Consider the following 26,954-nt stretch of genomic DNA (forward strand, 5'->3'; position numbering starts at 1 on the left):
CTACCTCTAATCTATATCCCTGGATCTTATTCTGGATTTATTTTTAGAGGTAGATAGGTTGATTGGGTGTAATGTGAAAGGAAATACTTAAAACCTGAGTATCTGAAAGGATGGAGCTGCCACTTACTGAGATGGAAGATATAGAGAATTTGGGTTTAGGGCCAAACCAAGAGTTCGGTTTCACACATGTTTAGTGTGAGGTATAGGGGGAGATTTGGGATAGGTCGTGGAGAAGAAATCAGACGAGTTCACTAAGAAGCTTAGACTAAAGATGTAGGTGGATTTGGGGTGTCATCAGTGGTGGTAGTATTTAAACTGATGGAATTAGAAGTCAGTCACAGAAAATTGACGGTAGTAGTTCAGGAAATTCCTGGAATGGTAAATGCTCAATCAGTGTTGCCAGTTACTCCCACTTTTGTGGAAATTATTAGAAATTTTCTTAAGAAAATTAATTTAGTATCGGGATATGGGACTTGAGTGATTCTAGGGGAGCTGTGTTCCTGGATGTCATCCATGCACAGAGCTGAATGAATGGACATTGGTGTTCATTCTGTCTTTGGTTTTATTTTTTTGTATTTTCGGGTCACACCCTGCAGCGCTTAGGAGTTACTTCTGGCTCTGTGCTCAGAAATCGCTCCTGGCATTGGGGACCATGGGATGCCTGGATTCGTCCCACTATTCGTCCTGGATTGGCTGTGTGCAAGGCAAACACCCTACTGCAGTGCTATCTCTCCACCCTCATTTTGACTTTTAGTACTAGTAGTAAAACTTTCTGAACCTCAGAGTCTTAGTATATTCAGAGAATTCACCTGTCTAGGCCAGTTAGTGGAGTCAAGGAGACAGGTGGGAATCCCATCTCTACTTTGTCTTCTATTTATTGTAGTCTGGGCCAGTTAATGCTCAGTCTCTGGGACTCAGGAGATGCTGCTCATCTACGGTCTCTTTTGTGCTCTTAAAGTCTTATCCTAACTTCTAGCCCCTTGTAATAATAACCTTCCTTTGTGCAGTGTGATTCATTTGTAATTAATTTGATTACAGTTTGTCTTTAATTACAGTGTAATCTTCTTAATGGGATTTAGAGGACTCTTTACTTATCTGTAACACATCATTTTGAATGCAACTAATGAAATCCAAAGGCTTTCTCCCCAAAGGCTTCACTTTCTAAAGGGTTTAATAGATCTCTGCTTATCTATGAAAAGAGGGGAGCCAGGTTTGAGTTTTCTGAACCTCTGTGGCCTCAGGTAAGGAGCACTGTTACCTTACTGTACTGCTGAAGCACAGAACAGCCCACAAAATACTAAGTTCCAATCAGCACATGTGATCAAACAAATACACACTTCAAGTTATAAAGTAAGTGTACGCTGGGGATGCAGCTTGATGTGACTCTTCAGAATAGATACATATTCAGGGGCCCGGAGAGATAGCACAGCGCTTGCCTTGCAAGCAGCCGATCCAGGACCAAAGGTGGTTGGTTTGAATCCCGGTGTCCCATATGGTCCCCCGTGCCTGCCAGGAGCCATTTCTGAGCAGACAGCCAGGAGTAACCCCTGAGCACCGCCGGGTGTGGCCCAAAAACCAAAAAAAAAAAAAAAAAAAAAAAAAGAATAGATACATATTCATATAATTGAATAAAATATTCTGTTTTATATTTACAAGTCACCAAGAGATCTGAAAAGTTCTTTTTTTTTTTTTTTTTTTTTTTTTTTTTTTTTTTTTTTTTGTGGTTTTTGGGTCACACCCAGCAGTGCTCAGGGGTTATTCCTGGCTCCGTGCTCAGAAATTGCTCCTGGCAGGCACGGGGGACCATATGGGACGCCAGGATTCGAACCGATGACCTTCTGCATGAAAGGCAAACGCCTTACCTCCATGCTATCTCTCCGGCCCCTGAAAAGTTCTTAACATAAGAAGAAAGATCCTCACCCATGTGTGGCAGAGGGTGGCAACTAGACTTAGTTCTCCTGATCACGTTACATCTACCTAGTCAAAATGTTGTGACCCGGAAACAAATTATATATATATATATACAGCTCAGTTTCAAAGTAGAAAAGTAGACAGTTTGGAAAACCATGTGAGCGGTGCTTTAATAATATAAGTCGTAGTAGTAATGGAAATAGGGATAGTCAAGTTCAAGTATGCAGTCACTGAGCCTTTTGTCAATAGACTTCCTTAGAGATAAAGTGCCTGGCATCTCATGGGATGATAGGTTCATGTTCTTAGGCTTTTTCATTTTCAGTGGTAACTGTAGTTTTTGAGTTTATTTATTTCTGGGTTTGTCTGTTTGTTTGGTCACACTTAGTGATGCTCAGGGTTCACTTCTGGCTCTGCACCCAGGAATTACTCTTGGTGGGGCTTGAGGAGCCATTATGTGGTGCCAGGGATTGAACCTGCATTAGCCACTTGCAAGGCAAGTGCCCTACCTTCTGTACTGTTGCTCTGTCTCTCATAACCCTATTTTAGAGGTAAAGGTATACTCCTGCCAATGCTGGTGATCTAAAGAAGCGGAAGATATTTGTGATTATGTAAGTCATTTAATTTGAGACTTTTCAAGTCTCTGCCAAACGGTACTAATAAGTAAATAGACTCAGCAGGAATCACTGTGAAAAGATGAAGCATTTCTTTGTTTTGGTAGAGAGCCTCTTTTTTTTTTTTTTTGGTTTTTGGGCCATACCCGGTGACGCTCAGGGGTTACTCCTGACTATGCGCTCAGAAGTCGCTCCTGGCTTGGGGGACCATATGGGACGCCGGGGGATCGAACCGTGGTCCGTCCTAGGCTAGTGCAGGCAAGGCAGGCACCTTACCTCTAGCGCCACTGTCCAGCCCCAAGAGCCTCTTTTATATGTGGTTGTCCCCTCTGACCATTCTTTTTTTGTTTTTGTTTTTTGTTTTTGGGTCACACCTGGCAGCGCTCAGGGGCCACTCCTAGCTCAATGCTCAGAAATCACTTCTGGCAGGCTCGGGAGACCATATGGGATGCCGGGATTCAAACCCCAACCTTCTGCACCCAAGGCAAACACCTTACCTCCATGCTATCTCTCCGGCCCAACTCTCTGATCATTCTTTACTCTGATGCTCAGGGATTCCTCCTGGCTCTGTGCTTAGGAATTATTACTCTTGGCGGTGTTCGGGGAACCATGTTTCCAGGGATCAAACCTGGGTTGGCCACATGCAATGTAAGTGCTGTCATTCCATACCTCTCTCTGACCATTCTTAAGATGTCTAATTAAAATAACTATTATAATATTTTGATTGTTCTAAATTCCTTTTTGAACGTATAATCATTATCATTCTGCCTGGAATTGGGATCACTAAATCCTTCAGCTGTGCTACTGTAGATTACTCTTTGTTGTGCTTAGTTTTCCTAGTTTTATTCTCAGGGTAAATGCTCTTTATTTGAATTACTATTATTATTATTAATTTTTGGTTTTTGGATCACACCCGACAATGCTCAGGGGTTACTCCTGGCTCTACACTCAGAAATCGCTCCTGGCAGGCTCAGGGAACCATATGGGATGCTGGGATTCTGCATGCAAGGCAAATGCCTTACCTCCATGCTATTTCTCTGGCTCCTTTATTTGAATTTTTTATATATTTATTTTTGTAACATGTGGCTTTTTTTTTTTTTTTTTTTTTTTGGTTTTTGGGTCACACCCGGTGGTGCTCAGGGGTTCCTCCTGGCTGTCTGCTCAGAAATAGCTCCTGGCAGGCACGGGGGACCATATGGGACACCGGGATTCCAACCAACCACCTTTGGTCCTGGATCGGCTGCTTGCAAGGCAAGCGCCGCTGTGCTATCTCTCCGGGCTCGTAACATGTGTTTTTATTTAAAGCACTTTTTTCCCTGTCCCTCCCTATTTAAAGCACTTTTAAGCAAATCTGTCACTGAAAATCTTACTTTTTTTTTTTTTGGACCATACCCAAGCAGTGCTCAGGGATCACTCTTAGTGGGCTTGGGGGACCATGTGGGATGCTGAGGATCAAATCTGGGTTGACTGTACAAGCAAGGCAAGCACCTTATTATCTTTCGAGCCCCTCTATGATATTTGTTCGGTTGTTTTTGGGCTCTACCCAGTGATGTTCAGGGGTTATTCCTGGCTCTGCACTAATGAAATTTTCCTATATATGGATGTACATGGAATCTATTATGCTGAGTGAAATAAATCAGAGGGAGAGAGATAGATGCAGAATAGTCTCCCTCATCTATGGGTTTTAAGAAAAATAAAAGAATTTTTTATAAGAATTCCCAGAGACAAAAGAGAGGAGGGCTGGAAAGTCCAGCTCACAACATGAAGCTCACCAAAAAGAATGATGAGTGCAGTTAGAGAAATAACTACATTGAGAACTATCATAACAATGTGAATGAATGCTGGTGCATTTGGGGGTAAGAAATTCAGGCTACAGCGGTCGGCAAGCTGTGGCTCAAGAGCCTCATTCGGCTCACAGCTTGCCGACCACTGGAATTTCTGTGCCCTGGTTTTGACCTGAGCTTTTATCCCAGGCAAGACTTTCTTGTAGGTTTTTTTTTTTCTTTTTTCTTTTTTTTGTTTTTTGGGCCACACCCAGCAGTGCTCAGGGGTCACTCCTGGCTGTCTGCTCAGAAATAGCTCCTGGCAGGCACGGTGGACCATATGGGACACCAGGATTCGAACCAACCACCTTAGGTCCATGGATCGGCTGCTTACAAGGCAAACGCCGCTGTGCTATCTCTCCGGGCCCTCTTGTAGGTTTTTATAGTAAGCTGAACCCAACAGTTGAAGTTAAAGAGAAAAAGAAATATATATATGAAATAAATTAAAATAAATTAAAAAAATAATTGGAGAAAAATACAGTGATGTAAGAGGCTACCTTACATTTAGAGATGAGCAGACTTAAAGGTATTATTATAGAGGTATGAAACAAAGGAAATAGAGACTTCCCCGTTGTCTTTTGAGATATTCTTGTGGGGGGTGAAATCCAGGGCACATTTTCATCACACAACCTGGTCCTGTTGAGTTTGATAAATGATTTGCAGCAGAAAGAGATCAGGAAGAGTCCTTGCTGTGAGGGTCCTTCTGGAGCTGATTTCAGTTAGAGATACAATTTTTTTTTAAGATCCATAAAGCCACTTTTTTGTTGTTTATCCTTTGAGACTGAAGAAAAACATTAGACCACCAATATTGTTTCTGTATACTTTAATTTTGTTGTAGGGAAATTATTAAATTCTCAAATGCTGTAAGTCACTTGTGTTGTATGGTTCCCTTGAAAGGCCTTTTTGATGGGGTGCACATCTAGCTATGTTCAGTGCTTACTCCTGTAAATTCAGGGATCGATCCTGGTGGAGCTCATAGGATTATATATGGGGCCTGGGATCCAACCTGTTCAGCCATTTTTTTTTTATTTATTTATTTTTTATTTTTGTTTTTTGGGCCATACTTGGCGTTGCTCAGGGGTTACTCTTGGCTGTCTGCTCAGAAATAGCTCCTGGCAGGCACGGGGGACCATATGGGACACCGAGATTTGAACCAACCACCTTTGGTCCTAGATCGGCTGCTTGCAAGGCAAACACCACTGTGCTATCTCTCCGGGCCCCTGTTCAGCCATTTTTAAAGTCAGCACCTTACCAGACTAGTGGTAAGACCAGCACCTTACTAGACTCATGGAAGGCTTTTAAAATAGATATAGTGTTTGAACTCCAGTATTACCATTAATTTATTATTAATAATTTTGGGGTTCCACATCTGGCAGTGGTCAAAGCTTACTTCTGGCTCTGAGCTCAGGCATCATTTGTGTAAGCTCAGGTGACTGTATGAGGGTGCCAGGGATCAAACCCAGGTCAGTTACAAGCAAGGCAAGTGCCCTGTCCACTGTATTTTCTCACTCCAGCCCTCATTACCTTTTTTATTACCCATTTTCTTTAAAGGAGATGTATAAGTAAGTATTATGGCAACAGTTTTACTTCTATTAGTTCTATGACCTTTTAATGGAAACAACCACTTGATCATAAAACAAATCCATATTTGAATTTGCTGACATTTATGAGGCAACTTCTTTAATTAGATCTCAGAAATTTTGTGGCCCGTAATGGAGCTCTTTGAGAAAAGTAATTACCTCTGAGCTGTGTAGAAATAGAAATCAAGAGTACTCTTTTATGCCTTTAGTGAAACTTTGTGCAGTCCCCTGGAAGACAGATAATCTCATTTTGATGCTAGTTTTTTTTTTTTTATCTTCAAGAGACAAATATTGCAGATACAATAAAAGGCTTTGAGGACATCCTATTTTAATAGGCTACAATTTTATGTTCTTGTTGGTAAATATCACTTTTTTGTTTGTTTGTTTTTTGGGCCACACCCAGTGACGCTCAGGGGTTACTCCTGGCTATGTGCTCAGAAATTGTCTCCTGTTTTGGGGGAACCTTATGGGATGCCAGGGGGGGAACAAAGGTCCATCCTAGGTCAGCCGCATGCAAGGCAAACGCCCTACCACTGTGCTACCGCTCTGCCCCCCCCCATTTTTTGGTAATTATCACTTTAGCAAATTCCTTTGTAATGGATGTGATATTTTAGACTATACCTAAACCCCAGTCTTATCTACTAGCTGCCAATTAGGTTTCCAGTTATTGTTTATTTTTGGTGACACCTGGAAGAGCTCAGGACTTTCTTTTCAGTCCAAGGTTTCTAGATATTTTGCTGTTATACCCAGTGTTTCTGTGAACATCTTTTTCCCCCACTTTTCTCTTTGTGCAGTGTTTTCTCAGTGGTATATACCCAAAGATACTCATGGTAGGGCTCGTTCTGGAGACCATATGGGGTACTGGGGATTGAATCCAGGTTGGCTATATTGGCTACATGCAAGGCAAACATTCAATCCACTGTACTGCCATTCTGAACCCTATATCTGTCTATCTTGACACTTTCTTCTATAAACAAGAATGAGTTTTTTTTGTTTTTGGGTCACACCCGGAAGTATTTGGATTCCTTTTGGCTCTGTGCTCAGAACTCGCTCCTGGCAGGCTCCTGGCAGGCTCGGGGGACCATATGGGATGCCGGGATTCGAACCACTGTCCTTCAGCATGCAAAGCAAACACCCTACCTCCATGCTGTCTCTCCGGCCCCACAAATGAGATTTTATGTACTGAAACAGTACTTATGTTAAATAGGTTGGGAATTTTGCCTGATCACATTGTTTTATGCTTCTGAATCTGCAGTGATCCATTACTTACTGGAATGCCACATGTGAGCAAGTGACTTCTTTACACTGACTAGTACTGGTACAAATTGAAGAATGTATTAAGAAGAGAGGTAAACATTTCAGTGTGACCGTTTACAAGAAAAGTTAGCTGCGTTTGGGACAGAATTTCAAGGGCAAATGTGGGTCTCTTGAGCAATGTGCCTAGGAAGAATCCTAAAATACCACCAAATGGGACCCCAAAACTCAAAACAAAACACCAAAAGTCACCATAATCTTTTGGCACACTTGGAGTATCTGATTTATGTTTATTTTAGGTTTGGGTCTTCTGGAACTGAAAATGTATAATTAACGTAATTAATCTGTAGTTTTGTGCCCATTAAAACTGTTGGCTCCTAAAGGTCTCTACTACATAAATCTTAATCATGTCATTTCTCAGGGCTATTAATGAGAAAAACATTACAGCCAATTTCTTAATTTCTCTTTGCTTTTGTTCCCTTAAAATGGTACTTAAGAACATTGTAATGGGCCAGAAGCTTGTCATAGGAGGGAGGCAAAGAGGAAAGAGGGAGAAAACATGGTTTGGTTTTATTCAGCTATTCCCAACAAGCCTCAAAGCTGGGTGGTGAACAGGTTCTGGTTTATGCTGCTCAGAGGCATCTGGTGTTTTACACAAAGGACTGGATAGTACATGCTGGTGCCTCCTGATTCAATCTGGTCTTCTGGCATTCAGTGAACATTTTTGCAGAAAATGTAATTGTTCTCTGTGAGTTTCTGCACTGAGTGCAGAAACACTTGGAAACTTTTGGCTTATATCTCAGGCTTTTGTGCTCCATAGGTTAGGTTCACTGTCCAAGAAAATTACTAAGCCATGTCATTCATTTTTGTGGGTTCTCTCCTCTAGTCTTTCTTTCTTTTTTATTTTATTTATTTTTTTTTTTTTTTTGGTTTTTGGTTTTTGGGCCACATCCGTTTGACCCTCAGGGATTACTCCTGGCTTTGCACTCAGAAATCGCCCCTGGCTTGGGGGGACCATATGGGACACTGGGGGATCTAGCGCTTGCAAGGTAGACACCTTACCTCTAGCGCCACCTTCCCAGCCCCCTTTTTTTAAAAAAATTTTTTAAGCCAGTCAAATTGAGCAGTGGAGGGTTTATATAACAACTTCTGTGATACTAATGTTAATAAGTTCTGATAAACCACTGCCATCAGACCAGCCTCCTCTAGTTTTTCAAGTTAATTCTGTTCATCTTTGGTGGTTCTCAGACTCTCTGCTTGTTTGGGGGCCATACCTGGCTACAGTCAAGGGTTACTCCTAATTTTGTGCTTAGGGATCATATCACTCCAGATATAGAGACTCAGAGGACCTTTATATTTGTTCTCAGGATTCCTTCATACTATTTCTCAGAGTGGGTGATACACACACACCAAGAGAGTGCTGGCACAGTAGCTTTCAGTGCAGTTGGAGTATGTTTTCTCCTTGTTCACTTAAAGAAGATATGTTTTGGGGGAGATGCATGTTTTATGTGGTTCAACACCCCACTCCCAAATATATATAAAAGGAGCTGAGGATATAGTCCAAGTACTTCTCCTGACTTCTCTTCATTTGGTGCCTTGTAATGTCATATATCATAGAATCTTTGGAAAAATTCCTGTCACTTCTGAAAGATGGAAGGTGGAAAAGGGAAATAACATCTTAATAGTATTTTGTAAAACTTACTATTATTGTCTCTCCAAAAAGGGCTCAGATACTTCTGGGTCACTTTGAGAATCGCTACACCAGCCTCAAATCACTCAGCCAAATTTTCCTATTTTATGCCCTACTAGTACTAGTATCTAATGTACCTTTTATTTTTGAACATTTAAGTTACTCTAAAAAAAAAACACCACTACTGGAATTATAAATAGAAGGTTTTTGCTCACAGTTTACACTTATCATAGTTCAGGGCCTGCTTTCTTCTGGACAGTAAGTCAGTATTTGAACAAATGAGAATTTAATAAGCAGACTTTGTGAAATTACTATGATATGGAGTTTCCTTAATAATGAAAAGCCTTCCTTGAATTGTGCTTGGAGTTTGCTGCTCTAATAAGTTTATATTCATTTTCTTTTTAGATGTATTCCTAGGACTTTCAAATTTATGACCCTCTGTGTGCTCAGCCTCACCTCAGAATTGCTGGACATACTAGTTTTTTGTTAACATGCCTCCCACCCACCCCTATTCTACCAACGTCTGAGGCTTGGTGGTTTATTTATTTCCTTAGTCCCCTTCTTTGGGTTCTACTTGAACTAACCTATTTGGGGGTATACCCAGTAATGCTCAGGGAATCATCTGGGATGCTGGGGATCAAACCCAGGTCAATTACATGCAAGTCAAGTATTCCTACCCTCTGTGCTATCTCTCTCGCCCTGAATAGCCTATCTAGAAGTAAAATCACTTGAAAACTGTTCTTTGGGCCAGGGACATAGTATACAGGGCTATTGTGCTTGATCTTCTTTGGATTCCTGATACCACATGGTTCTTTGATCATCACTGGTTATAGGCTCCGTGACCTAAGTTCCTCCTGATAGCCTAAGGCCCACCTAAGCACTATTGGTGGTCTCTGGCACCTCGGTGCCCAAGCAGCACTGCATCTTTAGGCTCTAGTATTCAGTCATGTGGTCCAATTGGCCAAGAATTGCTGAGTGACCTCAGGCTTCTTGAGCACCGTTTGGGAAACACCTTCTGCTGCCCCCTTCTTACCCTTTAGCTGATCCATGTGCTAAATTTGATTAGGCTTTCATTGCAAGTAAATATAAGAGTTTGAATTTAAGAGAAATCATATTCCTAGTGCTTGGATTACCAGCAGATTATTTGTTTCTGATTTTTTTACAGCACTTTTAGATATAATATAGGCAGTCTTAATATAAAAAATTGTGGTAGTCAGATTTGTTTTATATTAAATAACTTGCATGGACAGTGTCCTTTCAGCAGGTGTCTAGCATATATAATCTTACTAAATTTCATGGAGTGCCCTGGATATACAGCTATAAAGTATACTGATGCCCTGTCCTCGAGGACCTATTGTCTAGCAATGAATTAGGAGTCAGATTTGAGTGTCTATAAAGTGCTAAACAATGGAAGATGAGGGTTTGTTGTTCTTATGGTCTTCATTACTTATATTCAATATTGCTGTTGTTGCCGTGGTGTAGACAGATGCTGAAAACAAATGAGTTTCAGTAAAGGTTCATTTTCGAAAATAGGACTGGATTTGGTCCTCATCAGCTTGTTGAGTGCTGTTCTGTGCCTTTGTTTCTCTCATATATCCACAGCAGTGATTTTCTCTTTTCAGTGAAATTTTTATTGACTTATTTCCTTTAATTAGTGAAATTGAGATTGTTGATGAACTTGTTCTCAAACAAAGCAAATAACTAAATCTTTTTCTTTTGCTCTTCATCTAGGACATTTTATTTCCTTACATCAAAGAAAATGTGAAAGAGTATCTGCAGACACATTGGGAAGAAGAGGAATGCCAGCAGGATGTCAATCTTTTGAGGAAACAGGTTGGGGCATTTCTGTTTCATCGCTTCAATATAGTCAAGTGTTCTGGAATCGAGGCTGTCTGGATTTGGCCTTGACTTCCAGTATAAAACATGTGCTTTGGATTTACAGGGCCTGGCAGTTGCCACAACTTGCCTGCTGAGGAATTCACAGTATATAATTCAGCAGCCTGATTGAGGCCTGCTTATTGTCTTGAGGATTGTCTTCTTTTTGGCACTCCCCATTACTTGCCAATATTACGTTTCTTTAGAGCTAAACCCTTTCTATATGGAATGTGAAAATTTTGTGCTATCCCATCTACAATCTTCATTAATATCTTCAAGTGCAGCACCTTAATACTTCCTTCTCCTCTGTCTCCTGCCCTCTCCATCCATCCCACGCTCAAATGAATTTGGCCTTTGTAATCATCGAAGACTGATTCTCAGTGAGGTTCTCCGGCTCTCCCTGTCTTTTGTGTTTTCTCTGTATATGTAGTGTGCTGGGAAATGCCTGTTCCATTCTTTTTTTTCTTATTTATTTATTACAAATTTTTTTTTTTTTTGGTTTTTGGGTCACACCTGGTGGCGCTCAGGAGCTATTCCTAGCTCTGCTCAGAAATCACTGCTGGCAGGCACGGGGGACCATATGGGATGCCAGGATTCGAACCACCATCTGTACTGGAACAATTGCATGCAAGGCAAATGCCCTCCCGCTGTGCTATCTCTCTGGCCCCCTTCTTTTTAATTTTTATTTTAATTTTATTTATTTATTTATTTGGGTCACACCCGCAGTGCTCAGGGGTTACTCCTGGCGGGCACAGGGGACCATTTGGGATGCCGGGTTAGAACCATCATCCTTCTGGATGAAAGGTAAATGCCTTACCTCCATGCTATCTCTCCAGTCCCCTTTTTAATTTTTAAATCAAAACTGCTAGAGTGGCAAAGATCTCATGCTATACAGAGCTAACTCTTGCAGTTATTTCTGGTGCTATTTTTCAATAACTTTGTTAAGTGTGGGAATCTTCTAAGTTTCATTGTTAAGAGTTTGGATTGAAAATAGAGTCACATCCCTAGGGGCTTGGGTTAAAATTTCTAGATAACATGAGATTGGTTTGAAATACTCTTCCTTTATTCTCTTATTGAAATGTAGCCTCTATTGACCTTTAAAGGTGGACATTGCACTGCTACAGTCATTGTTCTAAATAGCTGCTAAGGTTTTTGCAAGACGTGGAAGATCCTAGGAAATCAAATGGGAACTATCCTTAGATATTACTGTGCTAGCTGCTTTGCATTGACTCCTATGCAGACTATTTCATTTAGCTATTATTTATTTTGGAGGGCCACACCTGACAGTGTTCAGGATTTATTCCTGGTAATACTTAGAAGACCATACATGCTACCAGGAATTAAACCTGTGTTAACTGTGTGCAAGACAAGCACCTTAATTTCTATTTTTTCCTTCTAGTTGCTAGGCATAAACTAAAATAATTTTTGTTTGTTTCTTGGCCACATCCAGTGGTGCTCAGGGCTTATACTCTAGCCTTAACTTTTTTTTTTTTAAAAACTAAGAATTGCTTTGTTTTTTCTCAAAATAGAAAAAAATTTTTTTTATTGAAGTCCTACTTTGTTGATCCTAGTAAATGAATCAACAAACCTAGGAGGAGCTGGAGAGAGAGCACAGCTGCAGGGTGTTTGCTTGGCAAGCAGCAGACTTGGGATGGACCTGGGTTCAGTTCCCAGCATCCCATATGGTCCCCTGAGCATGCCTGGAGCAATTTCTGAGTATAGAGCCAAGAGTTACCCCTGAATGCCGCTGAATGTGGCCCAAAAAACAAAATAAATAAAATAAAAAACAAAGAAACCTAATAAATGAATCAACAAAATCAGGTTTTATTTTCTCTTTATATGTCCTTTCTCTTCTCACATACAACATGCCTCTTGCTTTAATTTTAGCAAAATTGAAAAAGTAATATATACATATTAGAATTTTTGTTTGTTTTTGTTTTGCCTTTTGGATCACTCCTAGTGATGTTCAAAGGTTACTACTGATTCTGCACTCAGGAATCACTCCTGGTGGTGTTTGGGGGACCATATGGAATGCCAGGGATCAAACCTGGGTCAGCTATGTACAAGGCAAGTACCCTACCTGCTGTACTTTTGCTCTGGCTCCAGAATTTGCTCTTTTTATGAATCATCAAAGAGTAAGACACTTTAATTTATAGCAGAATTGGATACCAATGATAGTTTGAGAGAGCTCCAATTTTCAGATTTCATTTGAAGTGCTTTTGAAAACACATTAGGAACAAGCTTATGGTATTGATGACATGTTATTCCTTTAAGGCTGAAGAGGACTCTCACTTGGATGGTGTGGTACCAATCCCAGCAACATGTGGTAATGGAGTCGATGGTTTGCAGCAGATGATCCAGGCCGTGGTGGATAATGTTTGCTGGCAAATGTCCCTGGACCGAAAAAGCACAGCACTGAAACAACTCCAGGGCCACATGTGGAGAGTGGCTTTCAAGGCTGGCCATGTGAAAGGAGAGTATGTAGCTGCTGCACAATCAAGTCAGCATTTTACTAAATATGTTTTTACTGATTTCTTTCCTCTTGCACTAGCATGAATTATAAAACAGACAAAGTCAAAGAGGAATATGTTTTCAGAGGTATAGGGTATGCTTTGCATGTACTGTGCTCTGGGTTTGATCCTGCTGCCACATTAAAAAGTGAGTTTTAAAATCTTTTTTTTTGGGGGGGGTCGAAGAGATTGCACAGGGGTAAGGCATTTGCCTTGCAAGCAACCTATCCAGGGCGGACGATGTTTCAAATCTCGGCATTCCATATGGTCCCCCGTGTCTGCCAGGAGTGATTTCTGAGCAGAGAGCCAGGAGTAACACCTGAGCGCTACTGGGTGTGACCCAAAAACAAAAACAAATTTTTTTTTTTTTTTTTAATTTTTTGGAGGTTTGCTTTGGTTTGGGGCCACACTAACTATGCTCAGGGCTCAGGGGCTATCTGGGGTATTGAGCCAAGGCACTTCCCTACCTGCTAATATTATCTCTCCAAACCCTAAATATCATCTTTTGAATCTTAACAAGTAGATGTCTGTATATTAATTTTTCCAAAGCATTTTATACAGCTAAATTCCCCAAACTTGCAGGCCTGGATGTGGGATGGTGGAAGGCCTTTCAGTCTTGATATTTAAAATATTTTAAAATGGCTTTTAGAACAGTGACTTCTTTCTATTCAGTCACCTCATCATGTGATGTATGACATTGCTGGGCTGCTTCTCTGCACTGTGAGGTCACCTGTTTCCCATGCTCTGTGGACATTATTTGCTCAGAATGCTGCTGTGTGCCTTGACATTGGGCTTTAGTTTCAGCACTGTTTGGCACTCTTTAGTGACTCATACAAAACTTTGAAGCCTGGTTACGAGTGTTCTTGAGAATACTCCTGCCACAAGTGACTCCAGGAGTCTTTGGTTTTTGGTATTTGTGTCATAGGCGATACCCAGGGTGCTCAGGACTTACTCTTGCTCTGTGCTCAGGGATCTTTCCTGGTTGGTTTGGGAGATTATAGGGTGCCAGGAACTCAAACCTGGGTTTAATGGGGTTTTCAGGGAAAGCACCCTATTCTCTACAATTAGTCTGACCCCTGCTGGAAAATTCTCTGTAAACTACTGGCATGAGGATTCTAGACTTCCCTTATGTGAGTCTTAACCCAACCTTTTCAGGTTACCTGTATATATTTTTTTTCAGTAAGGTGACACTTCTTTTCCTTAGATTTTGGGCTACACCTGGTGACACTCAATGGTTGCTTTTGGCTATGCGCTCAGAAATAGCTCCTGGCTAGGTGGACCACATGGAACAAGCGGGGATTGAATCATGGTTTGCCCTAGGTTAGCACATGCAAGGCAAACCTTCTACCGCCTGCACCACCACTCAGGCCCAAGATGGCACTTCTTTTTTTTGTTTTTGTTTTTGGGTCACACCCGGTGGTGCTCAGGGGTTACTCCTGGCTGTCTGCTCAGAAATAGCTCCTGGCAGGCACGGGGGACCATATGGGACACCAGGATTCGAACCAACCACCTTTGGTCCTGGATCGGCTGCTTGCAAGGCAAACGCTGCTGTGCTATCTGTCCGGGCCCAAGATGGCACTTCTTAATTTATATACTTTATGCCATGCAATCACCTTTTATTTGATTTTGATTTTGATTTTGGCCTATACCCAGTGGTACTCAGAGCTCACTCTCTCTCTACACTCAGAGATTGCTCCTCATGGCTCAGTGGGCCATTTGGGCTGCCACGGTTCACAAGGCAAATACCCCTATCCACTGTACAATTGTTCTGACCTGCATTCATATTTAAAAGGCAAAGGAGGCTTTAGAGTTTAAGGATAGGCCAGTAATCTGGAATATTAGCTAATTTGCTTTGTAAAACACTCAGAGTCAGGAACCCTTGCTCACTAGTTAATGGTCAGCTCTTCCTTTTCTTGGTCTTGGTGGTTAGCTGTAATGCTGGGTGCTTGATGAAATTAACTTAGATTTCTAAGCCCTGCTCTGGACCAATAACTCTCTGTACATGGAAAATTACGATTTCCATGAGTACAAAGTATCAGAGGAACTCAAAAGTTACATAGACTGGATAGGAACTAGTTGATAGCTTGTTTATAATTCATGTGAAATATTAAACTGTTTTATTCTGTAGATGACTTCTGACATTTTTGTCCATTTTCTTTCAAAGAAGACTGGTTTTACCTTCCTGTTCCTTGTGCTGCTGTTATTTCTCTCTTCTCCTATGACTGCCACCACTACATATGGAGGACACCGTAGACTAGGGAATAAGGCTTGTTAGGATTCACAAGACTGGACATGGAGCCAAAGTGGTAGTATAGCAGATCGTGTTTGCATTGTACCCAGCTGACTCTGGTTCACTCTCCAGCACCCTTGTGGTTCTCCCCAGCCTGCCAGAAGTGATCCCTAAGTAAGGCCTAAACACCACTGGATGTGACACTCTCCCCTCAGAAGTCAGCAAAAAAAGCAAAAACACAAGAGCAGACTATGTTGATGAGATCATATTAGATGGAATAGTGTGTCAGTTGATTATGTAACTTCTCTTATCCCTCTTCATTTATTTAAGATTAGGTTTTTTATAGGGACTAAATGGAAAAGAATGGGGGGGAAAAGAGAAGAAATGTGGTTGCCATAGAGGCAGGTTGGGGAGTGTTTGAAGAACATCAGGAGGGAAATGAGATTAGTGATGAGTTACGTAACTGGTAAAGGGCTGGAACATTATATGACTAGAACAATCATAAATAACTTTGTAATTGCATATCTCACCATGATTCAGCTAAAAAAATAAAAAAGAAACTAAAATTTTAAAACTAAAAATGGAAGTTGGAGCTATAGCACAGTGAGTAGGATGCTTGCATTGCATGCTGCTGATCTGGATTCTTTCCTCATTGTCTTTTATGATTCCCCAAGCACTGCCAGGAATGATTCCTTAGTGCAAAATTAGGAGTAACCCCTGAGCACCACTGTGTGGCCCAAAAACCAAAACAAACAAACAAACAAAAATCTAAATAGATATTCAAAATAGAAAAAAAAGTACTGGGTTTTCTTAGTTCTCAGGAAATATTTACTTTTCTAGATTGAGCAAATATTTATGACTTTGGACCATGTGGTGCTGAGCATTGAACAATCTGTGGGAGCTTTCCACTTGCGAAGTATCTGCTCAGCCTTTTTTTCATCTCTCTTCCTGGCCTTGGTAAATTTCTATTGTCATGACTGGCTATCTTTTTTTCTTTCCATCTAACTTGTTGCTTCTAATCTGCTATGATCTTAAAACTCTTGAGCTCAGGATTTTACAGTCTGGTGGATTTCTTACTGATGTTGGCCATTTGTGCATGGATAAGCTTGTGGTCCTTGTCTCAACTGCTTTTCATCTGGCTACAATAACATATTCCTCCATTTCAACTTGGTTTTTTCTCTAGGTTCTTTGAAGATGTAATTCCAGCAGTCAAGAAATGGCGAGAGGCAGGAATGAAGGTTTATATCTATTCTTCAGGGAGTGTAGAGGCACAGAAATTATTATTTGGACATTCAACGGAGGGTGATATTCTTGAGGTAGGTTGTTGATAGCTTTAATCTTTTGACATTACCAAAGCACGCAGTAATATGATTGTGAAAATAGTATACTATATTTACAAGCTGAACTAGCTTTCAGGTAAATGGCATTTATATGTTGTAATAAGCAGGCTGAAAAGAGAAATGGGAAAACTGGAATCCAGAGAAATTTTCTGAGGTACTGTGGACTTTGTGTCAGAGGTTTTTAAGCAGTTTTTTTTTTTGGGGGGGGGGTGGGGGGATTTGGACCACACCCGGTGACGCCCAGGGGTTACTCCTGGCTACGCACTCAGAAATTGCTCCTGACTTGGGGACCATATGGAATGCCGGGGGATCAAACCGTGGTCTATCCTAGGCTAGCGTGCACAAGGCAAACGTCGGAGCGGGGTCAAAGCATGGTCCGTCCTAGGCTAGTGCAGGCACGGCAGACACCTTACCCCTTGCTTTGGCTCGGTCTTAAGCTTTGTAATCATATGAACCACTTTTAAAAAGAGGTCTCTATGTCTTGTAGCAAATCTCAATTGGTTAGGAATCTGTATTTTGTTTTGTTTTGTTTTGGGTCACACTAGGCAGCACTCAGGTTATTGCTGGCTCTAATCTCAGAAATTGCTCTTGGCAGGCTTGGGGGATCTGCATTTTTAAATATCTACATTTAGTGATTCTGATGATGGTGATGGAACCATCTACTAGAACTAGCTACTTTATATACATATAGTCAGTATACTACCTACGAGTTTATATGTTAGGTATTTTGCCAGTATTGGAAAATTGTCAACTCAAAGGGAACGAATAACCAATTTCTTTTTTTTCCTTTGATTTTTGGGCCACACCCAGTGGCACTCGGATTATTCCTAGTTCTGTGCTCAGGAATCCAACCTGGGTGGGCTGCATACAAGGCAAATGCCTTATCCACTATGCTATCACACTGGCACTGAATAAACAGATTTATTTGGTTGCTTAAAATAATAGGAAAGGGGTTGGAGAGATAGTACAGTGTGTATAGCGCTTGCCTTGCATGTAGCCAGTTTGGAGTCAGTCTTAGCACGACAGAGTGATCCTGCTAGGAGTTATCGCTGAACACAGAGCGAGGAGTAATTCCTGACCACTGCCGGTAGGTCCCAAACAAACCAAAACCTAACAAAATAGCAGGTGAGATGTAGAATAGTGAGTCATGCTACCATCCAGGAATACATACTTCCTGAATTGAGCCAAGTGTATGATGAGTTCATTATTTCTGGCACTTGGAGAGGTTCTATCTGGATTCTTCTGTAAGAGAAATGGGTGATATTAAACACTGTTAATACGAGCATTTCCTATGTACAAGACGTTCCCACAGTCCCTCTACCTCTAGAGGACAGGAGGAGGGGAGTACATCAAAGAACTTGAAATGCTGGAGCACATGCTTTGCACACCAGACTGCCAAGTTTAATTTCGAACACTACATGATGTCCACTCCACCCCCTCACCCTAACACTGCTGAGCAAGTCCAAACACAGAGCCATGAATAGTCACTTAGCACTGCTGGAGTCAACCCCCAAAGTAACAAATCAGATAAAAAACTGATCCTTTTCGAATTTTATAAGCTGTGTCATTAAGCTATTTATGTAGGCCCCTTCTTCCTTCCTGATGTGTTCTTGCAAAACTATAAATTTTTCTCTCAGTACTGCTTTTGCTGTGCCCCACAGATTCTGAAAATTTGTGTCTTCATTCACATTTGTTTATAGGAATCTTTTGAATTTCTCTCTGATTTCATCTCTAACCCACTGGTTGTTCAGTAGTGACCTTTTCAGTTTCCAGGTGTTAATGTTTTTCTTCTGTGTCCCTTTGTATTTTACTTCTAATTTCAGTGCATTGTGATCTGAGAAGGTAGTCTGTCCAATTTCTATTCTCTTGGTTTTATGGAGGTATAATATATGGGCCAGCAAGTGGTCTATCCTGGAGAATGACCCATGTGCACTGAGGAAGAATGTGTATTCAGTTTTCTGGGGATGGAATGCTCTATATATCTAGTAGGCCACTTTCTTTCATTTCTCTTTTCAGAGCTATTGTATTCTTGTTGGGTTTCAGCTTGGTTGACTATCAAGGGGTGACAGGCAGTGTTGAAGTTGCCCACTATTATTGTGTTGCTATTGATGTCTTTTCAGATTTGTCAACAATTGTATTAAATATTTTGCTGGTCCCTCTTTAGATGCGTATATGTTTAGGAGTGTGATTTTCTTCCTGTTGTACATACCCCGTGATTTATGAAATGTTCATCTTTGTTCCTTATAATTTTTAAGTCTAAAGTTAGTGTTATCTGATATTAATATGGCCACTCCAGCTTTTTTTTTTTTTTTTTACATTTTTTTAAATTTTATTTTAATTATGACAACAAAGATGCAAAGAAAGAGGACAGGGTAAAGTTACAGTGGAAGCCCAATCACCCATAAACAGAATTCTCGGTAGTCCCATCGATGATATCCCAGCCTTGAACTTTCAGCCAAAGAACATTAAGAAAAACAAAACTGAACCCATGTACAATACAATTACTTTGTCCCTCAAATCCCCAGTTGTAGTACATACTAATTCTTAGCAGCACACAATATAATCTAAAGACATTAGACTTATGTAACTCCTTAAACATTGAGGGCAAAGTACATTTCTCTAGTTCCATGCACATGCTTACTAGTTTAAGTTAACCTCAAAAGTTTTAGTGGGTTGTTTTTCTTAAGGATTGGAGTCAAGGGAACATAGTAAAAAATGGTGTTGGAGTGGCATTTGTTTGCATAGGCCCACCAAAACATAAGGGACATGGAAAGACAAATTATGGTCTAAATACAAGGAGACCTTACCCCTGAAGTTTCCTGGCACAGGACTGACTCTAGGCTCCAGGCAAACTAGTTTGTCCAATTCAAGTCATCGTCTGTAGTGGCAATACACCTCCATTCCTCACATAGTCTCTGTTGTTGGTATCATGCTTCTGTATTAAAGATCCTGGAGTCTGCATATCCCATATTGCAGTCAGGATGGTGCAGAGCATCCTCTCGTTTCCCCTCACACTTAAGGGGCACTAGAAAGAACCATGTCCTGTAGAGCAGGTCATTGTTGTTGTCAAGTCTTCTCAGTGAAAACGGAAGTCTCTTTTTAGGAGGTCGATCTCAGACCCTTGGTAGTGTCTTTCCTGGTAGAGGACTGCTTCCAGCTGTTGCTATATAAGACTTTGGATGTTTCGTAGATAGCTTGCCTGGTTCTGGTGTGAATGGAGGATGCCCTTTCTTCTGAGGCCTGTGCCAGGTCATTATATCAATGTTCAGGGTGTGAGGTACATTGTACTGAGATTTATTAGATAAGAACTTATCTGTATGTATGGTGTTTTCCCATTTTAATGTGTCTATGCAAACAAGGATCAATGCCATGAAGCGTTATTGGTGCATCTGGAAGCAATAGGAACAAGACCAGCAATTTCCATGACATAGTTCAATCATAGGCATCAAACTGAGGGACAGTTCCAACAACAATCCTTACTGAACAGCTTACAAAGAAAAGACAAGATGAAAAGTGGATAGAACCATCATGGTAGAAGAATATATAGAGAGTTATATCAGTTAAAGAAAATACCCATAAAATATACAAAAGATATATGAGTTCAATATGTGTTCAATTTGTGTCCTTCTAAATAGTTCTAGGATTTGTTAGATCTACTGTATGTCTTAGGTCAGAGATTAGAACTGTGTGTTACTGAAGTTAAGAAGGGTAAATCTGGGGTACTGATGGTTGGGAGGAGCATATGTTCGCGCGGGGGCGCTAGCCCATGCGCGGTTTGCAAAATGTAGACTGGTATGAAATTGCCAGTGACAGCCTGAGTATAGCTGAGCAGCTATCTGCCACCCACCAGATCAAACTCCACCCCCTCAGCCCCACCCTAGGCCAGTCTCCGGACAGACCCGGCCTGGGAGTGGGGAAAACCCAGGGTGCCCCGTCAACTCCTTCCAGGAACCCACCTGGAGATCCAGAGGAATGGGGGAGAGGGGGGTCGGGTGACCCAGGTCCGGGCCCCCCTACCCTGGGCCGGGCCAACAGGCCGCTGGCACATGCGGAGGCCTGCCAGCTGCCCACCCGTGCCGGCTAAAAATCCTGCTCCAGGAAGGGAGAGAGACCCTCCCAAGCCCGAAGGACAGGGATTTAAGACCCACCCTAGGCCAGTCTCCGGACAGACCCGGCCTGGGAGTGGGGAAAACCCAGGGTGCCCCGTCAACTCCTTCCAGGAACCCACCTGGAGATCTGGAGGAATGGGGGAGAGGGGGGTCGGGTGACCCAGGTCCGGGCCCCCCTACCCTGGACCGGGCCAACAGGCCGCTGGCACATGTGGCCACTCCAGCTTTTTTGTTTGTTTGTTTGTTTGTTTGTTTTTGGGCCACACCCGGTAACACTCAGGGGTTACTCCTGGCTATGTGCTCAGAAGTTGCTCCTGGCTTGGGGGACCATATGGGACACCGGGGATCGAACCACGGTCTGTCCAAGGCTAGCGCAGGCACCTTACCTTTAGCGCCACCTCCCGGCCCCCACTCCAGCTTTTTTAAGGGAGTTGTTTGCTTAGATGATTGTCCTCCAACCTTTGATTTTGAATCTGTGTTTGTTATGACTATTCAGTTGTGTTTCTTATAGGCAGCAGAATGTTAGATTCAGTTTTTTGATCCATTTTGCCACTTTGTGTGTCTTAAACTGCTGTATTTAGTCCATTGACATTGAGAGATAATTTGTCATGGGATTTAGTGTCATCTTTATGTAGGAGTTTAGTACGTCTGTTGGTCTATCTTGTCTAAAGTAGACCTTTAAGGTTTTTTTTTTTTGTTTTTGTTTTTTTTTTTGTGGTGGTGTGACACCAGGCTATGCTCAGGGGTTACTTCTGTCTCTGCACTTAGAAATTGCCTCGGAGACCATATGGGATGCCGGGAATTGAACTGGGGTTCGTCCTGTGTTGGCTCCATGCAAGGTAAATGCCTTACCACTGTGCTATTGCTCCAGCCTCTCAGTTTGTCTTTTAGGGCTGGGTTTTTTGTTTTTGCTTTTTTATTTATTTTTTTAATAATTTTTATTATGACCAAAGTGAATTACAAATCTTTCACAGTAATATTTAAGGTACATAGTGATAATGAACCAGGGCCATTCCCACCACCACTGTTGTCCTCCCTCTACCTCTGTTCCCAGCATGCATCCCATATCTCTCTCATTTACCCCCCGGACTGCTAGTGTAACTGCTCCCCTCTATGTATAGTTTGTTGTAAAGATTGTGTATCAATTCTATTGTCATTGACTTTGGGTTTGGTGTTTGAGTCTTTTTTTTTGGGGGGGGGTGGGTTTTTGGGTCACACCTGGCAGTGCTCAGGGGTTATTCCTAGCTCTATGCTCAGAAATTGCTCTTGGCAGGCTCAGGGGACCATATGGGTGCCGGGATTTGAACTACCGACCTTCTGCATGAGAGGCAACCGCCTTACCTCCATGCTATCTCTCCGGCCCCTGGTGTTTGAGGCTTAAGGCTAGTTTTGAGTCTGTAAAGTTTCTGAGTTGTTGTTTATCCATGAAGTTATGTATACTTCCTTCAAACCTATAAATAAGTCTGGTTGGGTGTAGTATTATAGGTGAAGCATTCATTTTGTTGAGTTTTGTCACTCTCGCACCATTGCCTTTTGGCCTTGAGTGTTTCTTGTGAGAGGTCTTCTATAAATCTTAAGGATGCTTTTTTGGATGTAATTTCCCTTTTTGATCTTGCTGCTTTCAGAATTGTATGGGATTTGTCATTGTGTCTAGGGTGTGTCTTGGGGTGCTTTTTTGGGTCTCTTAACTGGTACTTTTTGGGCATGTAGGCTTTGGTTGCATACAGTCTTTAATCTGGGAGTTTCTCTGCAATGATGTCCTTGACTATTGATTCTTTCTGAGAATTTTCTTCCTGGGTCTTTGGTACTCCGATGATTCTTTTTTTTTTTTTTTTTTTTTTTTTTGGTTTTTGGGCCACACCCGTTTGACGCTCAGGGGTTACTCCTGGCTATGTGCTCAGAAATCGCCCCTGGCTTGGGGGGACCATATGGGACGCCGGGGGATCGAACCGCGGTCCTTCCTTGGCTAGCGCTTGCAAGGCAGGCACCTTACCTCCAGCGCCACCTACCCGGCCCCTCCGATGATTCTTATATTGTTTCAGTTGAGTTTATCAACACTTCTATTTTCATCTGTTCCCATTCTTTGAGAACTTTTTTCCATTGTCTGATTGTTCTTTTTTGTTGTATGGAGTTGTTTTGCATCTCATCTTCCAGCTCACTGTTTCTGTTCTCAGCTGCTGTTACTCTGTTGGAGAGGCTTTCTGAAGTTTTCACTTCACCTCCCAAGTTTGTCAGTCCTGTTATTTCAGTTTGGAGTTTTCTCACTTCTATTTTTATATCCTCTTGGTTCTTATATATGGTTTGTTCAATTTGATTGATGCTTTCTTTGAGTTCTGTGAACATCCTCCATATTTCTTCTCTAAACTCCTTTTCTGAGACGCTAAATAAGAGGTTGACACCTTTTGGGTCATCAGAGCTGCCATGGTATTGGCCTGTGTTGTTTCCCCATCGTCACATTTTAGTGTAGTGTTTTCTATGTGTTATGCTGGGATTCATGGGCTAGAAGATGTACATGCTCCTCTGGCTCTGCCCTTGTGGGAGGAGACAGCCTACCTCTTATGACATGCCCTCAGGGGATATTTTCTGCTATGGTGCTGTTCCTAGATGTTTCTGGGTGAGGTGCTTCACACAGTAGAGCAAAGGCAAAAATTCAAAATGGCTCCCATGTGCCAAAGCACATGGCAGGAATCTCAGACCCACTTTTTTTTTATTACTATTAAATATATAATTTTTATTTTGATCATAGTGGCTTACATATCTTTCATAGTAATATTTTAGGTACATATTAACATTGAATCAGAGGAATTCCCATCACTAAATGTGTCCTCCCTCCATCCCCATTCCCATCTTGCCTCCCATGTTACCCACCCTCACCCCCTGGGCTGCTAGAATGAGTGATCCCCTCTGTGTCTAGCTTATTACTTAGTGATCATACAACTGTTTGGTCTTGGTACCCTCCATTATTTTTCCCTCTATTTGAGAGGTGGAACTGGATAGTTCCAGTTATGTGGTTTTGGTCGAAAAGAAAAGCAATAAAATGGGGTAAAAATCAAAGCCGAATATGGATGGAGTCCTTCTAGGGGTTCTCAACCTCAGTTTGAGAGAGGAAAGGGAAAAAGGAATTGAAACACCACAACAATACAAGAAGAAATATCAATTAAATATCCAGTGAGCACTACATCAATAAAGACAAGTGCCACATAATAGCTACGATCCTGAAAAAAAGAAAAAAACATAACAGAGCACATACAGGAAAAAGAAAAAAAATGGAGACACCAACTTCAATATCCACACCAAAACAAAGAAGTAAAAAAAAAGTGAATAAATAAATAGATAAATAACTAAAAAAGATTTGTGCTTTTTTTTTTTCCTGCATACACACAGTAAATATTGTGGACATTAGACAGGGAATTCCCTTGGCCTAAGAGATACAGGATTTCTCCACCCTTGATGTATACTGTCATGGGATTAACTAGACCCTTTGCATTTCATTTACTCTCCCCTTGGTGCTTTTGTGGTGTATTGAAGTCTTCTGCTCCATTATGGGTGATAGAATCAGATCTCTCTTTATCTAGAGATCTTGGGCCAGATCTACTTTTAATTCCCAGCACTCCATATGGGCTTGTGGTTGTGACCCAAACACATACACAGACCACACACATCAGATATAAATTCCTTTTTCTCAGTGTTATTTACAATAGCCATACTCCGGAAACAACAAAGATGCCCTTCAACGGTAGAATGGCTAAAGAAACTGTGGTATTGGGGCCAGAGAGATAGCATGAAGGTAAGGCGTTTGCCTTTCATGCAGGAGGTCATCTGTTCGAATCGTCCCATATGGCCCCCCCATGCCTGCCAGGAGCGATTTCTGAGCCTGGAGCCAGGAATAAACCCCTGAGCACTACTGGGTGTGACCCAAAAACCACAAAAAGAAAAGAAACTGTGGTACATATACACAGTGGAATATTATGCAGCTGTTAGGAGAGATGACGTCATGAAATTTTCCTATACATGTATGTACATGGAGTCTATTATGCTAAATGAAATATGTCAGAGGGAGAGAGATAGACACAGAATAGTTTCACTCATCTATAGGTTTTAAGAAAAATAAAAGACATTATTGTAATAATGCCCAGAGACAATAGATATGAGGGCTGGAAGGACTGGCTCATGATATGAAGCCACTGGAGAGTGCAGTTAGAGAAATAATTACACTGACAACTATTGTGACAATGTCAATGAGAGAAGTAGAATGCTTGTCTCGAATACAGGCAGAGGGTGGGGACATTGGTGGTAGGAATTTTGCACTGGTGAAGGCGGGTGTTCTTTTTATGACTGAAACCCAACTATAATCATGCTTGTAATCAAGGTGCTTAAATGAAGATAATAATAAATACAATAAATTTCTTTTATTGGTTCTCAGACAAAACAGATAGTAAAGTTAAAGTAGACAGGACATAATCATTTGTCTAATAAATTAAAAACAAGAACATCTTGATTCCTTTTTTTGTTTGTTTGTTTTTTGTTTTTGGACCACACCCGGTGACGCTCAGGGGGCTACTGCTGGTTATGTGCTCAGAAATTGCCCCTGGCTTGGGGGACCATATAGGACACCAGGGGATTGAACCGTGGTCTGTCCTAGGTTAGCGCTTACAAGGCAGGCACCTTACTGTTAGTGCCACCACTCCGGCCCCAACACCTTGTTTTCTTAGGGCCTAGGTTACAACTCAGTGGTAAAGCCAATGCTTCATGTGCCTATATCTCTGGGTTTGAATCTTTACATCCCCCAAAATGTTAAAATATATACAAATTGGTTCTCCCAATTTGTGAGGCAGATGAGGAAAAAGTAAGCATTAACTTTGTTTTTGAGCCACACCCCAGTGGTGCTCAGGGCTTACTTCTGATTCTGAGCTTAGTGGTTACTCCTGTCAGGGCTGAGGATCAAACTAGGTTGGCTGCCTGCACAACAGTTGTCTTTACCCTTTGTTCTTTTTTGTTTTTGTTTTGTTTTGGGCCACCTGTCGCAGTGATCCAGGGGTTACTCAGAAATTACTCCTGGCAGCTTAAAGGGACCATATGGGATGCCAGGGATTGAACCTGGGTTGGCCTTGTGCAAGGCAAATACCTGCTTGCTTTTGCTCTGGTACCTTACCCTCCGTTCTTATTTTAATTACTTTTGGTTCAATTAGCAAGTTGTACATTTGACCCCAGTTTTTTAAACTGCCATGAGATACATGACCTCAATTATTCTTTTTTTTTTAATTTTTATTGTGGTAAAAGTAAATTACAAATCTTTCATAGTAATATTTAAGCTAGATAGTGACAATGAATGAGGGTCATTCCCACCACCAGTGTTGTCCTCCCTCCACCCCTGTTCCCAGCATGCATCCCACATCTCCCCCCATTACCTCTCATAATACTAGTGGAACTGTTCCCCACTTGTACAGCTTGTTCTAGATTGGGTATCGACTCTGTTGTCATTGACCTTGTTTTTTGTTTGTTTGTTTGGTTGGTTTTTGGTTTTTGGATCACACCCGGCAGCGTTCAGGGGTTACTCTTGGCTCTATGCTCCTGGCGGGCTCGGGGGAACATATAGGATGCCAGGATTTGAACCACAGTTCTTCTGCATGCAAGGCAAATGCCTTATCTCCATGCTATCTCTCTGGCCCTGTCATTGACCTTCGACCTGGTATTCATGTCTAATCATTTTTATTTCCACCAAATGAACATATGACTGTCTGGTCTTGGTACCATCAGAAAAAAAGAAAAATAAAGGGCAAACAAAAAAGAGAAAAACTGGGAGGAGTCCATCTAGGTCAGGGGTCCTCAAACTTTTTAAACAGGGGGCCAGTTCACTGTCCCTCAGACCATTAGAGGGAAAACTTATGAACAAATTCTTTTTTTTTTTTTTTTTTTTTTTTTTTTTGTTTTTGGGCCACACCCGGTGGTGCTCAGGGGTTACTCCTGGCTGTCTGCTCAGAAATAGCTCCTGGCAGGTACAGGGGACCATATGGGACACCG

At 41.6% G+C, this 26,954-nt stretch overlaps 1 protein-coding gene across 1 annotated transcript in view; it reads left to right on the forward strand.

Annotated features, from left to right (window-relative positions):
* Positions 1-26,954, forward strand: part of ENOPH1 (enolase-phosphatase 1) — a 43,152-nt gene that overhangs the window by 11,186 nt on the left and 5,012 nt on the right. The window contains exons 2-4 of the mRNA XM_049790287.1: positions 10,601-10,702; positions 13,019-13,221; positions 16,668-16,800. Coding sequence (XP_049646244.1) covers positions 10,601-10,702; positions 13,019-13,221; positions 16,668-16,800 — 438 coding nt within the window. The remainder of the gene's footprint in view (positions 1-10,600; positions 10,703-13,018; positions 13,222-16,667; positions 16,801-26,954) is intronic.

This window comes from Suncus etruscus, chromosome 16, assembly GCF_024139225.1.
Source record: "Suncus etruscus isolate mSunEtr1 chromosome 16, mSunEtr1.pri.cur, whole genome shotgun sequence".
Classification (NCBI taxonomy): domain Eukaryota; kingdom Metazoa; phylum Chordata; class Mammalia; order Eulipotyphla; family Soricidae; genus Suncus; species Suncus etruscus.